Below are 23,159 nucleotides of genomic sequence, written 5' to 3'. Positions count from 1 at the left end.
CTAAAATATATAAAAAGAAATTAAAACTTCAAAAAAAAAAAAAAAAAAAACACAACCAACCGCATAACATACAGGCTCGCAGGTGCGGCAACGAGGACTAGAAAATGCGGTGAGGTGGGGATGGCTGGTGGTGATAGGGACGGGGTTCTTTTCTTTTCTTTTCCTTCCCTTCTCCCTGCGATTCCTATCATCTTTGATGGATATTGCAAGATCTTGTTCGCTTGTCCGTTATCTCCCCTTTTGTCGATGTGGGCCACAAGAGTCTCACAAAGCCCATGACGTTCACCGTTCTGCAAACTTTTACACAAGATAGGAATAAGATTCCTCCTTTTCCCTTCTTTTGCTCCTCTACAAATTTTAATTTAATTATTTACCAAACAGGTTGTAGAAAAGATAGATGGTTCAGTAGATTAATGGAACCGATATAAAAAAATTTTGTGGAAAGAAAGATAAATAAAAAATAGTAAGATGAGAATAAAATGGATAGGTTACGGATAAGAGGAAAAAATTGGAGATATGCAGTTTTTTATTTCTGAAATTGAAAATGAAATACACTTTTGACCACGTGATGAACGAGGAATATTACTAATTTCAAACCAGCACGCATGTAAAATTAACCCATTAAAACAAAAGCTAAAAGTTAAAGAGCTTAGTACTTTACTGTATAAATTTGCACAGTAAAATTACAGTTTTATTTTTAATTGGAAAAATTAGTTGGCTATGTTTTTGGGACATTAAAATCTTTTAGTTATTATAAAAATAACAGGGTTACATTGACTCTTTGCATTTTTATTGCACAGTATAATTATCTTACTATCCTTCACTGCAAAAAAACCATTAAGCTCTGGTTAAGGGGTTTTTTAATATTTGACTTGTTTTTCAAACAATTAAACTATGCTATTGCCCTTAGAATGTAAAAACCCTTGCATTTTATTGAGGGATCTTTTTGTCTTTTATATTTATTTATTTAATAGTTATTGAAGACAATAGAGTAATTTTATATATATAAATAGAAAAACAAGTATGAAAGAGCACTAATAGCATCGAGAGAGTTCAGATGGCCCATTTAGTGACGTCTAATGTTTTAAACCTTGCTTTTAGAGCACTGGTCAAAACATCTTGGCATCCCCTCCACATGCAAGTGACGCTTGTGGTCTTTTTTTTTTTTTTTTTTTTTCTACTTGATTTTTATGATGACATTAGAAAAAAAATAAACCCTTGAAGTTTGTTGCTCTCAAGATTTTATCTCTATTATTTTTATTATAATTTTTGTTATTTAGAATAGTTAATGAAATTCATAATTTTTTTTTTTCAATTTCATCAATATTCTTTTTATTATAATTTTATTTATTTATAATAATTTATAAAGTGATAGATTTTTTTTCATTCTCATCCCCGATAAATGTTTTCATTTGCTAGATTTATTTTCTATTTCCTATTATTATTGTTCGTTTTTATTTTACATGGTTTTTGCAAAAAAACCATAATACAATTTCACCAATCTTGAGTTTTTCTGTCAAATTAAATTCTATTTTTTTTTCTTTACAATACTTTTTTATAATGATTTTTTTATTATTACTTCACCCTTTAACATTTAATTAGTCAAGTGTTTAGCTTTCTAGTTGAGTCAAAAGCTTGAGTTTAATGGGTTGTTGATTTAAAAGATCAACTCAATTTATAAAGTTGACACGGATTTTTTTTTCAATTTGTGTCCGTCTTTTAGTATTTTGTTATTTTGTTTTCACCCTTTACTAGATTTTTTTAGTTGTTTTGAAAATTACACATGTTACCTTGATTTTTGTTTTTTTGGTCTTTATTAAATTTAGTTTCTATAGAATAATTTTATTTTTAAATCAAATTAAATTAATTAATATGAAATAAAATAAAAAAGCACAAAATCACCGGGCTGAAATCCAAAATTCTCGCTTGTATATATGGACAACTATAACTCATTTTCTTTATTTTTGTAATTTTCATCAAGTTACTATTGTACTATACAATTTTAAAAACTGTTACCGCACAACGGTTAACTTACATGTATTCAAACGAATGGTTTATATAATTACAAAATTGCATAAAAACATATCATCTCAGATTTTATTTTTTTTATATACCAAGTAAAGATATTGTAGAACAATGTTTTAAGTTTTTTTTCATAAAGGTTTTTTCATAAATGTGCGCAGATGGCAAAATCGCCAGCCTAAGAAAAAATAACTATTAATTTCATAGGACCGAAGCCCAAGGAAGATGACTTTACGACCCAATCCACGGTCCAGTTTCGGAGTTGAAAAACCAGGCCCACTCTCACCCCCATTTTTTTTCTTTTCGTCCTCAGACCCCCGTTCTTCTTCTCACCTGAAAAAACCTCGCAGAAGGTTTTGGCCGCGCTCTCAGCTCGATCGCTGCAGCAGTCAGCAAGTCTCTCTCTTTCGAAGAAATTTTTGAGATTATTAATAATAAGTTGACGATGAGTGGGAATAAAGAAGAGAGTGAGGTTGAAGTGAAGAGCGTGTTCATAGGAGCAGGATGCAACAGAGTAGTGAATAACGTTTCTTGGGGCGCCTCTGATTTAGTTTCCTTCGGTGCCCAGAATGCTGTCGCTATATTCTGTCCCAAGGTATCTTTCTTCCTCATATTCTCTAACTATCAGACTGTAACCTTGTTGTAGTGGCATTCTTAACAAACCTGACTTTTTTTTTTCTCTGGGATAGACTGCTCAGATTCTGACCACACTTCCTGGTCACAAGGCCTCTGTCAACTGCACTCACTGGATTCCAAGCACAAAGTTTGCTTTTAAAGGTTCTTTCTTTTTATGTGTTCCTGGGCTGTTCTTAGTTGTTTACTGCACAAAGCTTTATGTATAATAGTGATCTATTTGGATTCCGAGAGATGTTTAAAAAGTCAAGAAGTTTGAAAATCCTGCTTTCTGTTAACTATTTAGTTTTGCTAAGTCAATGCAAAGATTTTTGGAATTCTTACTTCATAGGCCAGTTAAGATTACATTTTTGTAAAATGCTAATGAAATTTGTTGTTTTTGTTGGCAGCAAAACAATTAGACCGTCATTACCTGCTTTCTGGAGACACCGATGGTGCTATTATTCTATGGGAGTTAACTCTTGCAGACAAAAAGGTAATCTGATTCTTCTCTTCTTCTTATGTTTTGGTGTTGATGATTCAATCCAAAATCAGTTTCATTTCATGGGAATTTGGTAAAGTTTTTTCCGTTATTTTATTGCTTACCTATATAACTTGTTGAATCATGAACGTCCGGAATCATAATCAATAGCTATGATGTTTTGTTTTAGGTAGTTGTTACTCTATGTAGTGTTTAAATAACTCTGGGCATCTCTTACTTTTAGAAAGCAATTCAGTAACTTATATTCTATAATTTTCTTTTTTCATCGTTGCGTTTCTTTTATTTTCAGTGGAGGCAAGTGTTGCAGTTGCCACAATCACACAAGAAGGGGGTTACATGCATAACTGGAATTATGGTTTCTGAAACAGATGCAATTTTTGCATCGACTTCTTCTGATGGTAAAGTTTATGTGTGGGAACTGGTCCTACCTTCTGCTGGAGGTAAGCAAGTAAAAATTTTTCGACTGTTTCATTTTCATTGCTATTGAAATTTAAGGCCAAACAATGTTTAGTTTGCTTGTTCTTGACATTGTTTTAAATCAGACATAAGCTTGCTATGGAGATGACGTAGAGATTGTTTTGTCAATTAGAACTTTCTTAGTTGACCAATGCGTGTTTTCCATGTATATAATACCTTGTTGAACTATCTATACAAACTTCCAGTTGCCTTATTACTCTTAAAAATTTTGTGTGAACATTGCATAGAAATGGCTATTGTAATCAAGCTACAGAGTTTGGTTGCAGTTTGACATCTTAAATGTTGATTGAATTCAATAACCCCAATCTATATTATGTACAGACCATGGCTTCTCTACAACATTTATCCTAACTTAGCCTATTTGTTGTCATCATTGATGAGACATTGAACTAATTGCTCTTGATGATGATTAAAGCTTTATTTGCTTGTTTTAGGTGAATGTAAATTGTCATGTCTGGAGACCCTATTTGTTGGTTCAAAGCCTATGGTGGCTCTTTCATTGGCAGAATTGCCTGGAAATTCTGGGCATATGGTCCTTGCTATGGGGGGATTGGATAACAAAGTTCATCTCTACTGTGGGGAGAGGACAGGAAAGGTAACCAACTCTGAATCTAAGTCTACCTATTTTCCAGCACAAAATATTTTCTGTGCATCTCAAACATGCTGGTTTTCTTTTCTTATGTATCCAGTTTGTTCATGCTTGCGATTTGAAAGCACATACAGATTGGATCAGGAGTTTGGACTTCTCATTGCCCATATGTAATGATGAAGCAAACAGCATTCTGCTTGTAAGTTCGTCTCAGGACAAAGGCATCCGCATATGGAAGATGACCCTTAGGGGTTCACTGACCAACAACCAGGGTACATATAGGAAAGAGGAAATAAGCCTGGCATCTTATATTGAGGGTCCTGTACTTGTTGCTGGCTCTTCCTCCTATCAGATATCTTTAGAGTCTCTCTTAATTGGACATGAAGATTGGGTGTATTCAGTGGAGTGGCAGCCCCCTTCAATTACATCTGTAGAAGAAACTACCTACCATCAGCCACAAAGCATTCTGTCTGCTTCAATGGACAAGACAATGATGATCTGGCAACCTGAAAGGAAAACTGGTATCTGGATGAATGTGGTCACTGTTGGGGAGTTAAGTCATTCTGCTCTAGGATTTTATGGGGGCCACTGGAGCCCAGATGGAAATGCAATTCTAGCACATGGATATGGTGGGGCTTTCCATCTATGGAAAAATGTTGGTGTTGATGTGGATCATTGGCAACCACAGAAAGTTCCATCTGGACACTTTGCTGCAGTGACGGATATTGCATGGGCGAGGTCTGGAGAATACATGGTATCAGTTAGTCTTGACCAGGTAATGTTTTGTTCATGATTTAGGAACTGTTTCATGACATATTTTTCCTTATTGCGAGTCTGCAAAGTTCTTTCCAGTTAATTTTAACAGGCTAAAACGATATTAAATATACAAAATGGAAAGTTAATCTGGTAACATGCAGTGAGCCATTTGATGGACCAAAAGAATCTTAAAACTTGACATGAATAAGAAAAGTCTCTCAAACAAAGAGGTATAACAATAATCCAATATCAGAGTGCTTTATAAATATGTTTTTATCTCATGTCTTCCTACTGTTGTTTAAGTAGACACTAGATAGTATGTGTAACGATATGAATAGTGCTTCTACATATGAATGGGGCTGTGTGGATCACAAAAGTTGGGGCATACATGACAACAAGAACATCTCTTTGACTTATCATAACATAAGTTCTTGTCCAAAAACAAAAAGCACTGTAAGCAAAAGCATCAGAAAAGAAAATTCATACCCACTTCGGTTTTATCTTGTCAGCAAGTTGCCTGCGAATTTAAGGAAGAGAAATTACTTAGCCTTTTAAAGTTTTCTATTTTTAGAAAAAAAGAAAAGAAAAGAAAAAGAATAGTTATGGGAAGAGATTAAAAGTGGCAACCTTGAAGACATTCATGATAAAAGTTGAATTATTGAATTTTTGTAAGTGTTATTCTCGTATTATTGCTTAGTAAAACTGGTTGTTTACCCCTAATAAAAATTATTTCGTGATTTTGCATACATACATCTGAGTTTTACATGTTACTTCAGTCACTTTTGACAAGTAGTCTTCATTTCAGACAACTCGTATTTTTGCTCCATGGCAAAACAGTGCTTCTCTCACAGACAAGGAATCCTGGCATGAAATTGCTCGCCCTCAGATTCATGGCCATGACATCAATTGTGTGGCCATCATCCAAGGAAAGGGGAACCATCGTTTTGTTGGTGGAGCTGACGAGAAAGTTGCTAGAGTGTTTGAAGCTCCTTTATCTTTTTTGAAGACACTGAATCTTGCCACTTGTCAAAAGTCTAGTTTTCCTGAAAACCTTCAAGTTGATGTTCAGATTTTGGGTGCAAATATGTCTGCTCTTGGCCTGTCTCAGAAGCCTATTTATGTTAACAGTGAGTGTCTCTCCCCCTCTCTATATATGTATGTCAGTGTGTGGTACATAAAATCTCTGCATGTACTAATCTTGCAGTTTAATAATATCTGTAACAATTCGAAAGTCTTGGTCATGGTTTGCTTCTTGTAGATGAATTAAATATGTCAAACACTTGATGCATTCTTAGATTATGGAACTGACAGTTTTAAGCATTCTGAGAGGAAAAAGTCTTTACCTCTCTTCATGTGACATTTTAAATTGCTACAGCATATCTAGTGCAATGAAAGTTTGCAAGGTACATAGTTACTATAAGTGAAAAAGGCACTGTATTAGCCTCTTTAGTCATTCTTGCAATTGTATTCTTATGCCAGTTGGCCTTTTGTTTTATGTGGACTGGGTTGATGCATCCCTACCCTGCTCCCACTCTTGAGCTCCACCCTCAAGATCTATAGATACACATATTCCAGCACATTTTGTCTGCAAGTGTGCACGCATGCCTGTGCATGTATTTGCCTAACAAATAAGACTAGAACCTGTTACCAGGTATGAAAGTAAAAAAGTCTTGGTTTTGAAATAGAAGGGGTGAAACTGTTGGGTAACACTTTCATAAAAAAAAACCAAAAAGGAGGACTGGTTTCAAATTCTTCCTCTGGACCATGCTTTGTTGGGGCCATAATTAGATAAAGGCTCTTCATTGTCAGTAACAAAAACAAAAAATTAAAGACGAGCCATTTTTTGTTATAGATATCTATCTCTTAAACTGATGATGGTTTCGCCCTACTTTTTCATAAAAGAACAAGATTTCATGCAACTAGCAGCAAGTGCAAGTTTCCAACTAAAAGCATTTTAACTGATGTTTTTGTTTTGCAGCTGTGCAGGAGACCCCAGAAAGGAATGGGAATGATGGTCTCGATACCCTCGAAAGCATTCCTGATGCAGTTCCAGTTGTGTTCACTGAACCTCCCATTGAAGATCAGCTGGCATACCACACATTATGGCCAGAGTCGCACAAACTTTATGGTCATGGAAACGAGCTTTTTTCCCTAAGCTGTGATCACGAGGGGAAGCTTGTCGCTTCCTCGTGTAAGGTATATACTTATAATACCAAATGTTACTTCTGTTTTAAACTCTAGTGTGAACTTCAACAAAAATACCATTAGGCATGGGAAAGGAGAAAAAAATTTGCTTATAGCTGTCCTTGTTGCAACCAGTATCCTACTTAATTTCCAAATAAAGATGGAGAAAAAATTAAAAGACTCCTATTCCAGTCATGTTCCTTCCAATTTTTCTGTGCTTAGTTTGATTCAGCATTTAAGCTGCAAAAGTACTTACCCTTGGGTGGATGGCAATTGCTTGAGTGCTTTACTTCAGCTATGAACGTTCAAGTTGGGAGAGACATTTCTGGGAAACATGGACGACAATTACTCTGGTGCAAAGTATGTATTGTAACTGGAGAAGATACTATATCATTCAAGGGAATACTTGTTCTTTAGAAGTGATTGCACCCAATAAACATGCTGGAATATTATGTCCATTGGCTTCCATAGTAACATTTATATGAAACTAATTTGGTCTCATTTTCACTGCTATTGGGAACAGTAGGGTTTCATAAACATAACTTATTTGGGAACTCAAAGAAGTGTGAAGGAAGAAAATCTTTTTATTTGAAGTTGAAGTGGACCAGTAATGAACCAGGAGGGCAGCTCATTCGAATACATCAAAAAAGTTAATTTAAACTGGAGAATATATTATAAACTCAAACTAGTATGAGTGGCTCTCTTGCAACAACTTGTATAAATGAGGAGTGGCATTCTTTCCACTACATGTATGGATTTTTAGGCAAGTGCATGAGATTGTTCTAAGATTGCCACTGCAAACATACAGGATGGTTTGGGAGTTGTAAATTTTTAATTATATATTTTATGTTTTGCAGGCCCAGTCTGCCATGGTAGCAGAAATATGGCTATGGCAAGTGGGCTCCTGGAAGGCAGTTGGTCGTTTGCAGGCACATAGCTTAACAGTGACACAAATGGAATTCTCTCGTGATGACAGTATGCTTTTGGCTGTGTCAAGAGATAGGCAGTTCTCCGTTTTCACAATCAAAAGAACAGGTACCCCTTATCATGAATTTATATGCTACTCTTCGGTGTCATCATCCTTGTGCTTGTGGATTAAATTAAGGCTAAAGCATGTGCTATATGGGAATGGTCAGAAGAGAGATTTGCTTGAAAGTGAATAGCAAGAGTAAAATAATTTTTATGTTTTTTTTTTTCTTTTCTTTTCTTTTCTTTTGAAGATCTGGATAAAGGCTGACAACAGCAGAACTTTAGACTTGTCTAGAATGTCATACTTCATTGCAGTTGGTTCCGTGGATCATTGCTTTTCTGTTGTTGACATATGACTCAGTACTTGTACCACTGCATCTTCTGGGGCATTTGATTGCATTTTCCATGTTTGTTTCTTTCATCCAAAAGGAGATGTTAAAAAGTCAGTGCACTTTATTTCATCTTCCTCACTCAGCAATAAATTGGACTCAGAAACTATTCTCTTGGGATGAAAGTACACGGTTCTTCAGAAACATGATGGGATTAATTTTATGTGTAAACTTGCCTTTATAATTCAAGACTCCATGAAACTTCATAGCATGTTATGATCGAATCTTTTATTCGTGATATTTGTATAGGCACAGATGATGTTAGTTATCAGCTTCTAGCAAGACAGGAGGCGCACAAGAGAATTATATGGTCTTGTTCCTGGAACCCGTTTGGTCACCAATTTGCAACTGGTTCCAGGGACAAGACAGTGAAGATCTGGGCCGTAGAGCAAGAATCATCAGTCAAACAGATGATGACTTTGCCACAGTTCAGCAGCAGTGTCACTGCCCTCTCATGGGTCGGTATTGATCGTCAAAGTAATCATGGGCTTCTTGCAGTTGGAATGGAAAATGGACTCATTGAATTGTGGAGTCTTACCATCAATAAGAGTGCAGCTGCCACTCTTGCAGTCCGGTTCGATACTTCATTGTGCCACGTGTCTTCAGTGAATCGACTGTCATGGAGAAACCCTGAAAAGAGTGAAGAATGCAGGCGAATGCAACTGGCTTCTTGTGGAGCTGATCAATGCGTGAGAGTGTTTGATGTGATTACTAAGTAAACAAGTTTTTTTTTTTTAATCTTTTAACAAATTTTTATGTATCAATTAAAGACACGTTCTAATTTCTCAAGTTCTCTGATTTATGTTTTTCCTTTTCGTGTCCCGTGTCAGCTTGACAAAGATCACATGAAACCGATCCATTTCTTTTTCCTGAATTTTCTATATAACATGCTATGCAGAGGCTAATTCTAGGTTTTATAATTCCAGGGTGTTTTATCCACCTTTTATTAATCAGTGATTAGAAGTGCTAAATAATCTACTTAGCCAGCGGTCATAATATAAAATTGCAATTTTAAGCAGCTATTTGTGGCCGGAATAGGTATCTTTCTTTGTGGTCCCTTTGACAGGCAGGCTGCTATTACTGCCATGCATTTTCTAAACTCCATTTTTCATAAACCAGCCATTGATAGCGTCAAAGAGGTTGAAGCCCTCACCTAAGGTGCGAATGTGAAGCTTCAACGATTTTTTAAATATATTTAACGATATAAAAAAACAAAGGATATCTCTCTAGTCTCCTCGCATTCAAGGATGGCAAGAGAATTGTAGGCGCAGTCATTATTTTCTTTTCTTTCTCGGCAAGCACGCCTAGGCACCAGGTCAATCTTTGAGCATTGAATGTTAGATTGTCAAAGATCCCAATCTATTGCTCTACGCCACCCAAACCCTTTAAAGAGATGCTTAGCCACTGTAAGTAACTTGTCTGAAATGCTACTGCCAGCGCTTCTTCTTCTTCGGCGAAAGAGAGGCTCAAATCTAAGAACATTGAGACGCAGAATATAGATAACTTGTTAAACTAGAAGCTCATTGCCATTAGCGTTATTTGCGCAATTACAAATTACAAAAAAATAAAAATAAAAGCCATTGAAATACTGTGATCCAACTCGGGTTATCATACAGAATATTTTCTTTACATTAAATAAAAAATTAATTATCTAGTATTAATCTATTGTAGAATAAAATGGGTTCACAATCTAAACACATATACACATCCTCGTCTCATTAAAGCAGATGATATCCTTTCTCTTTTGAGCTGCCCCCTTGATTGTAAATAATTAAATATTTCGCTTTGTTAGGAATGATGGCTCGGGATGACGGACAAAAAGGGTCCTCGTTTGGCACCTGAGAAAGAAGAGATTATCCTTCCTAACATTCCACACTTATAATTTACAATATATAATTGATCAATGCTATTCAAACAAAAACTTAGGCCATGTTTGTTTTCAGGAATTCACTTTCCTGGAAACCATTTTCCTCACTTTCCCATGTTTGGCAAATACATGGAAAGTGAGTCAAAGGAAAGGAAATTCTGGTCAAAGGAAATGTTAACATTAATCTCAGGAAAGTGTTTTCCGGTTTTTATTCTTGGAAAACACTTTCCTGAGCCTGCGTTCTCGTGCTTTTGTAACTGTTCATGTTAATTGCACTGTTCAATGAACAGTGCAATTAACATGAACAGTGCAATTACGTATATTGTTTACTAAAAAATAGTGAACAGTGCAGTTCTCTTGCACTGTTCACTTGCTTGCGGAACTCTTTTTTTTTTTTTTTTTTAACATTTAAAAAAAAATAGTTTAGATTAAATTTTATACCTTAATATTTTATTCAATTTTATTACATGCTAAAAATATTATTAAAGTTATAGTTTTTGTCGGATGTATTTCATATGTAATGAAATTATAAATGGTTTCATGGAATAGTAAAAAATATTTTACAACCTTATTTCGTATGTAATGGAATTATAAATGGTTTCATGATATATATAGTTATATTTTATAAAATAAGCTATGCATGAATATAGGATATAATAAAAAAAAATTCATCATTATACATTTTAGATTTCATTTTTTTTTATTGTAAGTGATTAAATATTTTATATATATTAGATAAATTTTTTAAAAAAATAATTTATTAATAAATTATTTTCCAGTTCATTTTCCATAATACAACCAAACACTGGAAAGTGTTTTCCATAACACTACCAAACATCGGAAAATACTTTTCCGGAATTCACTTTCTAAGAATTCACTTTCCCCGGAATTCATTTTCCAAAAGGAATTCACTTTCCTGCAAACAAACGGAGCCTTAAATTAACGGATCAACATTCATCCTTCCACATTTCCACACTCCTACTTTATAGTCCATCTCTCCTAACAAGGCTCTATTTTTTTTGGCCGAAATCTAGGGTCGCAAACAACAATCATTTGTATATATATATATATATATATATATATATATAACAAACAAACTTAGGTGTGCAGGTTTGGGCTTGAAGGCTCGTCCACGTGCCTATGTTTTTCCTTGCAATGGCTCGAGAGCGTTGGGCTATAGACCCGAGAGCCCAGACTATTTTTTGGCCCTCTTTTTTCTTTCAAGTTAAATATAATTTTTTTAAAAAAAAATTACTGAATCTGGTTATGTTCATGGCCCAGAGCACAAGTTTGACAAGTTAAACCATAATATCCAGGCTATTTTATTTCTAATATTGATTTTCTTAATTGATATGTTTTTTAATGTTTTTTTCATAAATAATTTTTTAAATTCATGTTTCAATTAATATTCCTCCTTTATAATTTTTTTATTTAATATTTTTTAGATAAAAACTTTATTTTAACGATGTTGTCTGTATTTAGTTTTTGAAAAAATTATTCTCATTCATCTCTATTTTTTTTTATCTTTTATATAGATTAAATTTATTTTAAAAAATAAAAAAATATTTATCTTCATATAATATTTCTAATATATATAGCCTTGTATTTTTTTTTTCTTTTTTTATTTAATCAATTTAACGTGTGTCTATTTCTATTATTGTTTGATTGAATAAAAAAATAAAATTTTGATAAACAAATTCAACAAGGACAATCAAGTAAATATCCTGTCTTATGAAATTAAGTATTATGACCTATACACGTTTTTTGATTTTTTCAATTTTATTTTTAGTTATCAGTAATAACTTTTTCCCTATTTATTAACACATACAGTTCTTAATTTATTTAATTACGCGTATACATTAACTTTCTATTTTACATAAAAAATAAAATTTAATAAACAAATTAGTATGGTTTTGTAGAAAAAAAATAGTTGGCCCGTAGTGGAACACGAGTCAAGCAACTAGTTAAAATAAACTAAAAGAGGTGTTTTTGTTCTTATTGTTCACCTACTCACACAACAATATGGATTGGAGCGGTTTTTCTTAGTTTTTAATTTCATCCTCAAGTTTTTATTTAGTATGATTTATCCTTTTTGAGCCAAAATTAGTGTCCAGTTGGATATTTTTTTAGGAGAGATAATTGAATTGAAATGCATGAGACTAAAGTAAAATAACAAAACAGGTAGAATAGGTGACGGATTTAAAATTTGTTTCAAGAGTTCATTTTAGTCCCTTATTTTTTTGAGCTATTAGGTAATTGGTCCGTGTAATTTTCAAAAATCATAATGTGATACCAAACTTTATTTTCCTGATTTTTCAGTGTTTTTATTATTTTCAATTAACTATCAAATTGAAAAAATTTTGTTGTCCTTTAATTAATTTATTTTTTTGGAAAATTTAACCCCAATTATTATTATTATTATTATTATTATTATTATTATCATCATCTTGTATTTTTTATGTAGTTTTTTTTGTGTGTAATTTCAACCTGCATAATTTTTTTATTTATAGTGCTTCCAGTCAAATAACTTGGGTTATGATTTCAAAAATTATTAAGGGTTGAAAAAAAATTTATCTTTGTTTTTTAATATCTTTATTCGACTTTATTTTTTATTTATTTTTTTGTTGCCTCATATTTTTATCGTGTTATCAAATTAATTAAAATTGAAATCGTTTATTTGAAATTCTCTAATTTACTTCTCTGAAAACATAATTGTTTCCTGACTTATTTTTTTTCATGATTAAAAAAGTTAATCTGTCCGTGACTTAGCACGGGCCAGCAATATAGGACAACCTAAATTATGATCAAGGAATGCGATGGCGTGGAGTGGAGGCAGCATCAAGTCCTTGCTTAATGAGTCCAAAGACGAGGCTGATTCTGTAGGAAGCGGGCAGCAAAAACACGTGTTTGCTTTGATAATCAGACACAAACAGCTTAATTTCTCCCATCTCAAAAAACAGAACACAAAACCTCGTACGCTAGTTAATGCAGAAGTATAAAACAAAAGAGAATCTAACGTTGCTGTGACAGTGCAGTCACATGACAAATCAGTGACTCGCAGTGAGCATACACACAATATCCCCTCTCTCTCTCGTCTTGATAGAAGTTGATCTGATCTGATCTGATGAGATTGTAAGGAAAGAAGGACGCAAGGAAAGAAAGAAGAAAGCGTAGCCTTTGTTTTTATGGAAACAGCTTTCTCAAGACAGCGAATGCAATGGTGGTGATCAGTCAATCATGTTGAGTATTGATAGAAGGCAGTGTCTTTTTCAAAGAATCAAACAATGGCTATAATTTCATAGCATGAATGGAGTCCCCTTACTTTAGGCTAGGCCATGTATATGTGTCTCATTTCGTCCTCAAACAATCTACTTGAACGCACCTTCACGCATAAATTTCTTTGTTTTAAAGTGCAGCACAAGAGCTGATTGAAAAGATGGTGCTTACGTGAGCTTGGAAAAGATGATTGAAGAAGAGGAAAATAACAGTTGAGGGCCGAAATCTAATTGTGCATTATACCTTCATAATAATAACATCAAAAGACTGGAAAAAAAGAGAGCTCCACCAATTATTATGACATCAACTATCAAACTCTGAACCTCTTTTCCTGGCAACTCCAAAATGAAACGGTAAAATTGGGGCATGAATATCAAAAGGCAGCAAAATGCAAGTTCACTTAAAAGAGGCGAATAAGAACTTGACAACCATAAGAGATCTTTTCGCCATGGTTGAAGCTGCTGCATAACACAACAGAAACGCAGTTTCGAAGAGAGCACTAGGTGGTGGGTAGCTAGAAGAACTTCATGGCAGATACGAGACAGTTTAGCCAAGGATTTCTCTAAATCCGTTTTGTTTACATTTGCCAAATTTATTTGTTCGAGAGTTTCTGCTAGTTATGTTTCAAGTAACAAAGATAAAACACAAAAGACTGGAACAAGGTATACGCAAAAATGCAGGCCTCCTGAAACATAGATTTAAGAAATTCAAAGCTCTTACAACTTGTGTACATGTTTATTCAGCAACTGGTATGTGAACTGCACAATCACACGATATATGAAGTTTGAGCTTTTACAGTATAATCCCAGACCACTTTCATTTCCTATGACAGTAACAACATGACGTAAAAGAAAGAGTGAAGACGAGCAGAGTTCCTTATTATCTACCACAGATACATAAATACAAACCAATACCAATTCCAAGACAGACGCTAAACAGAAAAATGAAATATATAAACCAAACACCCTTCTTTCAAAATTGTGTCTTCTTTCCTCTTTCACCTCGACTTACATTGCCTGCGAACTTCTGATCTGCTGCTTGATGTTGTCACTGGCAAACTGTGCGGAAGATTCTGGCAATGCTACAGCAGTAGCTGCTGTCATAGTTTGGTACTGAGGCATTGAGGGTGCCATAGGCTGGGCATAGTATATCTGACCATGTGCAGGATCACCAAACTCATAACCATAATTAGCAGTGCCAGCAGAAGTAGGGGCAACAGACTGGGAAGGGTGATGAACTTGAGAGTAACCAACATATTGCTGTTGATGCTGGTTGGAAGGGACCTGAACTAACTGTGGCGTGCCTGGAGTTGCTGTTCTATAAGCAGCCAATTCAGCTTTTGCAATGTGAGCATTTCTCATGGGATTGAAAGTTGTGGGAGTGGGTAACATGTTTGGATTGGGAGGTGTTTGAGGGCGGCTAGAAGGGATGGTAGTTGTTGGTTCATTGATACCAGGTTGTTGGACAGGTAAATTGTAAGCTTGGGGTTGCCTTGCCTGCACATAGTACACAGGGTATTGCTGATCAATCTGAGGATGGTGGTGGTGTTGCTGCTGGGGAGGGTATACAGGATAATATGCCGGCATTGGCACTGCCCCTGTGGGATGATATTGAATATAATGAGCACCAGCATGCATAAATTGCTGCTGCTGCTGCTGCTGCTGTTGCTGTTGCTGTTGATCGAATTGGTGCTGCAATACATACCCAGAATCCTGAACCTGTTGTTGGATCTGAACTCGAGTGTTCGGATCAGAGATAGTATTGATCTTCGAATCAACAGGATGAGCAGCAACCCTGTTGGCTCCAGATGGGATTTGCACAATTTGCTCCTGATAAATCATGGGCTTTTGTCGATTTATAGCATTGCTTAGACTGCTATCACTGAAACATTAAAACAAACACAGACGACCCAATTCAAAATCTAATCCTTTCTTCACAATTAAACTAACAATCTAACCATACCATTCAAATTTAATAAAAAGAAGAAGCCCAAACCAATATAAAAGCAATAATAAATTAAGTACCTTGAAACTGAATCTGGGGAAGGCAAATCAATAGCACCACCAGCACTGCCAGACCTCAGTTGGTTCTGAGGAATCAAAGTCTGCACCTGAGTCTGAGGTTGTGGTGGCTTTCTATAACCAGCAGGAACCCCATGATCGGATCTCTCATCATCAGAGAAAACCCGATTCTGATACTCACCAACAACCACTTGACCCCCAACAGGTACACCCGGCGACGCAATCGCAACAGGCATCGGCGGCGATGACAGAACCACAAACCCATCATCCTGCCTCTGCCCAACACCCACACCAACACCACCTCCACCACCGACAGTCATTTGAGCAAATTGATCCTCAATTCCCACCGCCACTTTCTGATCTCTAACCCCACCACCATCCTCCACATGAACCCTTATCGGAGGCAAATTCGCAAGCGAAGGCGAAGACGAAGTAGACCCAAAAGACGACGTAGTTTCCAGCATAGGAGAATCAGGAACTGAATGAACATCTTGCTTTGCAACGCCCTTGTTCGACCCCTCCCCATCTCTACTACCACCACCAGCAGCAACTAAATCAACATTACTGTTGTTATTACTGTTGTTTCCATTATTTAAACCATCACTGCTATCATTATAATCAAGACCCAACAAACAATTAACCGAAGCAGAATCTGAAAAACCTCGGTTCAACAAGCCCGCGGCAGCAGCTCCGTTCAAAGCATTCAAGAACCAATCTTCCGATTTCGCACTGTTTTCAAGAATTGGCCCAATAGACTGCGACAACTCCGACTTCAAAGGGAACAGAAAGAGGCGCAAACGCGACGGTTTTGGACCGTTGTTGCTATTCGTCCGGTCATACTCATCGATCATGTTTTCTAAATCTTCATCTGTAGTGACGGAAATCAGAGAATCCAAGTCTTCGCTTGGGAGTTGGTACTTGAAAATGAAGGGTTCGCCGTTAAGGAGAGTGTTGGAGAGGCGAGAGGAGAGCGAGGAAAGAGTTGAGTGACGGTCGACGACGACGATGCGGGTGTCGCCTCCTACGTAACACAACGACTTGTCGTGTGGGCGAGGGACTATATGGCCGCCATAAGAGCACATAAGGCGGAGTTTTGAAGAGAGAGGGGGCAGTGGGTCGTCGAAGTAGTTGGAATCGGTGTTGCGGGAGCGAGGGGAGGAGTCAATGGAGTCTGGACATGAATTGGGGCCGGGGAGGGTGGCGGCGGCAGCGGAGAGAGGTGGTGGGTCCATGGGAGATTAAGGTGGTGGGTTGGAAACGGAAGAGAGAGAAGGTAAAGGGGGGTGAGGCAGTGGAGGTTGATGCTCTTATAGGTACTCCACGCCGGGTCTAGGTGGGTCTCCTCCTGCTGTTATTTTTTCTTTCCAAAATTTAAGTTTTTAATTAGATTTATTTTATTTTATTTTTTAACCTTTTTGGGAGGAGATAAAAAATAATAGGAGACTGGTGAGAGGGAAAAGGGAAGAAGGGAAGTTGAAATAAAAGCTGTGGACAGTGAGATGGGGGTTGACAGCTAGCTAGTTTACTGATGGGTCACAGTTGGGGGTGGGGTGCCTATCTAGTAGAACAAGGACTATGTTAGTCTTTTACTCTCGGAGTTTGGATTGGGGCGTCGTAATTTCTGAAGGCAGTGTTTCACAGCATGTTAAAATTATATTTTAAAAAAATTTGAAAAAATAAATTGCTAAAAAATATTTTATATATACTTTTAAATTATTTTGATGTTTTAAATATTAAAAATAATTTTTAAAAACTAAAAAATATATTATTTTAATATTTTTTAAAATATAAAATACATTAAACCATGATCATTAGCACTTTTCAAACAACCCTGAGTATGAACTTCTATCATCCAGAAATTTCCTGCACTTCATGAACTGCCTACCTTCAGTGAAATGTCTTTTGAAATTGATAGCTGCTAATAAACGTCAAATGCAGGCAATTTCAGAATTAATTAAAAATAGTATTGGTATTATCCTAATTTAGCCCTCCGGATGTTTTGGATGTGTTCATTACCGTAAAACTATTTTTCTTTTTCCTTTTCCCTTTTTTTTTCATTTTTTCTAATGAAAGTTGGAAATTTTGTTTATTTCCTTGGAAAAAAACATTTTTTATTTTATTAAAATATACCAGGATGGTAACATTTTTTTCATAAAAATCAAAACTATAATTTATAGTGGTTATTTTAATATTTTATATTTATAACAATCTACTTGTAAATATTAATTTTATTTCATTCAAATTAAAAATTATCAAAAATAATTATATTGTTAGCTAAAATTTTAATTAAATTTATTTATATTAAATTTGTAATGAAAAATAAATTTATGACACCGGCTAGATATGAAAATATAAAAAATGGTTGCGATCCTTTATATTGATAAAGAATGCTTGTTTATAAAAGATTTTAAGAAAAAAAAGTTGTATCATTCATGTTTTTCTTCGTCTGATAAATAATAATGAAAAACTTGTGGAAAAAACTTTTAAAATGCGTTTTTCAAACTTGATACTAATTTGAGAAACTAAAGAACTAGTATTCTAGTCTTGATGGAGAGATATTATATTTAAACAAAAAGTCTTTAGTTTTTCTTTTTTTTATTTTGATTTTATAAAAAAATGAAATGAAGCTATGTTTATTAACTATCCTATTTCTTATGCTTTTATTCTTTTATCCTATTTCTTATGCTTTTATTCTTTTAAAAGATTAAATTAAGACTCTATTTGTTTTTATATTTTAAAAGTATTTTTAAAAATATTTTATTTTATTTTAAATTAATATTTATTTGTGTTTACAAATTATTTTAATATCCTGATATTAAAAATAATTTAAAAAATAAAAAATATTAATATTAATATTAATATATTTTAAAATAATAAATATTTTTAAAAATAACAAAAAAATAATAATTTTATTGAGAGAAGTAGTTTGAGGATGAAAGAGATTTGTCAGCACGTGGTTGTACTCGTTTTTCTCTATCAGCCTATTCAAGAATCCTAGTCTGGAAATAAAAAGCTCGAATTTTATTTGATAATGGGTGAGGATTTTACGGGATGTGGGACACGTAACTTCCTTAAAAAACTCGAAATCGGGTAGATTTTCCTACAGGCCAAATTAATTAAAACATAATGTAATTTAAATAAAAAGCTCTTGATTCTGGATTATACTAAATCAAATTTTAATGTGGGTTGTAATTACGAAAGATATCGGTTTATTTATTTTTATATTTTAAAAGTATTTTTAAAATAATTTAATATTTATTTTAAATTAATATTTTTATATTATTTTGATTTGTTGATATCAAAAAATAATTTTTAAAAATTATATATTATTTTAATATATTTTTAAATAAAAAATATTGTGATGAGCATTATATTTTCAAGCACCCTGTTAAAAACTGTGTACTCGCAAAAGCAGTTGATGTTGAGGTTTTGTAATTTTATGTAACATATAAATCCCACGCGATATTATATCAAGTGCATAGCAACAACTACAGTCGCGAGCAATTTTTTTCCAAATTTGATTCGTCTGTCATGAATATTATCCATTCATGGACATATATTTCTATGCCGGAATTACATACACTTTAAACAGTAGCGAGATTTTTATAGAAACAAAATGTAGTCCAGTAATTAATATATTATTTGGTTATTTTTATTCATTAAAATCTAATAATATACCTTTTTATAATGAAATCTGATACTACACTTAAAAAACAAGTTAGGAATTCTATCATTCTTCTGTTTTTATATAAAAACAAAAATCCTTTGAGAATTTACATCACCTAGGATGGTACAATCCACCTCATCAACGTCTCTTGAAGAGAATGTTCAGTAAATAGCAGGATTCTATGAAAAAATAATTATAATTCCATTTATAAACATCTCTAAACATGGAAGTTGACATTAACAAAAAAAGAAAAGCTATAAAAAATTGTGTTTTCACTGTTCACTGCACATCACAAAACACTGTTTATTATTCTAGTGTTTTCTATTTTATTTTTTGGATTAAAAAACAATTCTATATTTCTTTCCCATGTTTTATCCTTCACGCGTTTGATTTATCAAGCATTAAATATCATGGTTTTTTGTAGTTTGTTTTTTATTTAGTGGTTCTAGTTTCACAATGAGTATTACAAGTTTAACGGATTAACCTAGTTAACTTGAATTTTTTTTTCTAACCTGTATTTTTTTAATTTCATCATTTAATATTGAGTTAGTTATAAACTAGACCACGTGATTTATTTTATACGAGGTTATCATGATCTAATGATCAGAATCATGAGTTATGTGGGTTAACCTTGACAAACTTAAGTCGTTTTATTATGTTATTTTTTATATTAAAAAAAAAGATCACATCATCCAGCAATGAGTTTATTGGAATTCAAATTTTATAATTTTATTTGTAGTCTTATAATTTAAATCAGAAGTTTAATATATTAACCCAAGTTGATTGGGGGTGTTTTTTTATTTTTCTTTACACGAGATTATCCCGGTCTCGTAACTCAAGTTATGAGTTTAATGGGTTGACTAGGATTGTTTTTTTAATAATTTTTTATTTATTTTATTATTCAATATTGGATTAACTGGTAATTATATTTTATACTTTGTTTTTATTTACTTTCTATGGGTTACTATGATCTCATAACCCGAGTCGTGGAACAGACATGTTAACCAGTGTCATTTATTTTGGATTTTTTTTTTAAATTTTTTTTAATTATATCATTTAATATTGGGTTGATTGAAAATTTAATTTCATAATTTATTTTGATTAGTTTTGTATGAGTTTATTATTTTTTCATAAACCGAATCAGGGATCTAACAAATAGATATAGATCGATGTAATATATTTTCATCTCAATATTTTTACAATCTTGAAATTTATGAGTTAAAGAATGTTTTTGTTTATAATTCAAGTTCCTTTTTAGCTAGAGTAGTCTACTTAAAAAAAAATTACATTAATTAATTTTTTGTGCTAGAAAAACAAAACATTGTCAACATTTGAATTTTTTATATTTTAAAAAATGATTCACTTTACGAAACGCGTTTTCAAAAAGCCAACGAGAGGAGGGAAATTAAATACTATAATACTTACGTAGAGAATCTTGTCAAACGCAGTTATGCCGCCAAATGAGCGAAGCGAACGCACATCGCGGGGTGGCGCAATCATCATGCAAACTTTTGGCTAAAAAATCACAGCCCGACTTGCATACCACGCGCCACAAAACATGGCGCTGTTAGCTGTCTGTCAGTTGGAAAATTCAAGCAGTAAATGTGATCGGCGCGTGCAAGGATGGAGAGTGGGGATGATGCCAGGCGGCATCCACGTAGAAGCTGGGCTGTAAAGTAACAGTAACGGTAGAATTTAATTGCCTTTGTCACGTCACGTTTCCCCTCCAAACAACGAAAAAAAAAAATCAAAAGAATCAGGTGCTTCTGGTCTACCATCTTTTTGTGCTCATGGCCTCTGGTCTGCAATTTTTTTCCCCCTTTTCCATTTTTTTTAAAGTTTACTGACGATATTTAATATTTTTTTCACGGGCATAAAAAATTTCACGAAATTCTCCCCTTTATCATCACACGTCATTACATTGCATTTTTTTAAGGGCGTTAAAAGTAAGAGAAATGTGTTGGAGCACGGGATTAGTAGATACCGCTGAACTTTTCTTTGATCCATCTGCTCTGTTTCTCTTTCGCGTTTCAACCGTTTGTTTTTGTGTTAGAATGGCGTTTATATGTAAAAATGTATTTTATTTTAAAAAGTATTAAATTAATTGTTTTTACTATTTTGATATCTTAATATTAAAAAAATATTTTGATATATATTCAGGTAAAAATATTTTAAAAAAATACTTTAAAATGAAATACTGGACAAACACTAAATACGTGTTTGTTCATGCCTTGATTGCAATGCACCACATACACGAGTACTCTTGAGAAAATTTTGGTTAACTAGTCCCTGTCCAGGCAGGAGAGGTCCTTTGGATACATTAGAAAAGTTTTAGTTCAGTGCAAGGAAATCAATATAAGAACACGGGATCTAACCTGGATGCATTAAAAATGATTAAAAATATATTCTTACAATATAATTAACACAGACTAATTTGTTTTGGAAAAAACATTATTTAACGTGACAGGGATCGTTGTTCACAAACGTATAGTGATGGCTTTGGCGCCCCTCCCATGAAAAACAACATTAAAACTGGAAAGGGCGGCAAAGCAATATCTTTACAATATCTATTTAATAGTCAGTATTAGATTGTCAATAGCTTCAATGGTCAGGTAGTTTGTTAATGGTGGTGCTTTCTTCTTCTTCTTTTTTTCTTTTTTTTTTATTTGTTTGAGATTCGTATTTATTATTTAAAATTTTAGAGTTGTTATTTTATTTATTGAAATTTCAACCTTAATTTATTTTTTATTATTGGCTCTCTTGTGAAATTTAGATATATTGTCAATTTCATATAGTAACTTGGTATTTTTTCTAACTTGTTTTCATATTTTTTTATCATTATGTTGGATAGGATTTTATTTTTTATTTCATCTTTTAATCAAAGTTTTGTATTTGACATCTAATTTGTTTGTTTTTATTTAAATTTTGTTTTTTGTTTTTTTTAATTATTATTTCTATTTTGTATCATTATTTTATTTTTCAATATCATCATTTAATATTTGATTGGTCTGGAACCATACTTCGTGATTTTTTTATATATGGTGCTTAAAACCTAGTGACCCGAGTAATGAGTTTGAAAAGTTAACACGGGTATAAAATCACTTTTTTGTTTTTTTAGATTTATTTTCTTTTCTTGTTCTCATCATTGACATTTTTTTAATAAAAAATAAACATTGTAATTTTCTTTATTTTTTGAATGAAGTTGATCCAGGTTTGCTTAACACTTCTTGCATGTCATTTTTTTAAAAAATAAATTTTAATATTTTTTTGATTTCACTCTTAAAATTTTTGGTTCTTTTTTAAAATTAAATTTCTTCATTTTTAAATTTTTTTTTATTAGGTTATCCTATTGTCATCTATGGTTGGTTTGTCAAGAATTGGGGTTTGTAATTTTTTCCATATATTTTTTATTGGGTTATCCCATTATTATTACTTAGGTTACATGGCCATTGTGTTAATTCAAATTGATTTGGGTTGAGATTTTTTTTTATCATTTTTTATTCAAAATTTTCCTTCCATATTTAATTAGCTATGAATCGAGGTATATCATTTTTTTTTTCTCTTGAATTGTTTTCCAAGTCACTGTGATTAGTTTTTATTTATCTAGTTTGTTTCTTGTTGTTTTTTTATTTAATTAAAATAAAATTAATTTATTCAATCCAATCGGGTTTATAATTTATGTTGTTGATTTTTCTTTATTTAAAAAGTGCTTGCAATGCTTAAACATCATTTTAAATACACAAAATAAAAATCCAAACTCAACAGTGTAACACAGGTCAATGAACCTAGTATCATTCCATGTTCCTGGACAGTATTATTTTTTTAATG

General features: G+C 33.2%; 2 protein-coding genes across 2 annotated transcripts; one reads left to right on the top strand and one right to left on the bottom strand.

Annotated features, from left to right (window-relative positions):
- The first annotated feature begins 2,336 nt into the window (after positions 1-2,336).
- On the top strand, positions 2,337-9,311 carry LOC118057902 (elongator complex protein 2). Its single transcript, XM_035070638.2, has 10 exons — positions 2,337-2,617; positions 2,712-2,799; positions 3,045-3,130; positions 3,426-3,576; positions 4,048-4,208; positions 4,303-4,977; positions 5,764-6,085; positions 6,937-7,154; positions 8,000-8,177; positions 8,750-9,311. Exons 1-10 carry the CDS (start codon positions 2,468-2,470, stop codon positions 9,217-9,219), a joined length of 2,499 nt encoding a protein of 832 aa, XP_034926529.1. The 5' UTR covers positions 2,337-2,467; the 3' UTR covers positions 9,220-9,311.
- Positions 9,312-14,340: 5,029 nt separating this feature from the next.
- LOC118057901 (uncharacterized) lies at positions 14,341-16,999 on the bottom strand. Its single transcript, XM_035070635.2, has 2 exons — positions 15,668-16,999; positions 14,341-15,524 (listed from the first exon to the last, which is right to left on the bottom strand). Exons 1-2 carry the CDS (start codon positions 16,894-16,896, stop codon positions 14,651-14,653), a joined length of 2,103 nt encoding a protein of 700 aa, XP_034926526.1. The 5' UTR covers positions 16,897-16,999; the 3' UTR covers positions 14,341-14,650.
- Between the last annotated feature and the right edge of the window lie 6,160 nt (positions 17,000-23,159).

This window comes from Populus alba, chromosome 10 (assembly GCF_005239225.2).
Source record: "Populus alba chromosome 10, ASM523922v2, whole genome shotgun sequence".
Lineage (NCBI taxonomy): Eukaryota > Viridiplantae > Streptophyta > Magnoliopsida > Malpighiales > Salicaceae > Populus > Populus alba.
This window is presented reverse-complemented; position numbering and strand designations above follow the sequence as displayed.

Excerpts from the sequence above, each read along its gene's own strand:
- LOC118057902 (XM_035070638.2), top strand. The coding sequence starts at position 2,468 with ATGAGTGGGAATAAAGAAGAGAGTGAGGTTGAAGTGAAGAGCGTGTTC. Across the intron at positions 7,155-7,999 it reads TTGTCGCTTCCTCGTGTAAG|GCCCAGTCTGCCATGGTAGC; the intron begins GTATATACTTAT and ends TATGTTTTGCAG. Across the intron at positions 8,178-8,749 it reads TTTCACAATCAAAAGAACAG|GCACAGATGATGTTAGTTAT; the intron begins GTACCCCTTATC and ends ATATTTGTATAG.
- LOC118057901 (XM_035070635.2), bottom strand. The coding sequence starts at position 16,896 with ATGGACCCACCACCTCTCTCCGCTGCCGCCGCCACCCTCCCCGGCCCC. Across the intron at positions 15,525-15,667 it reads TCCCCAGATTCAGTTTCAAG|TGATAGCAGTCTAAGCAATG; the intron begins GTACTTAATTTA and ends TTAATGTTTCAG.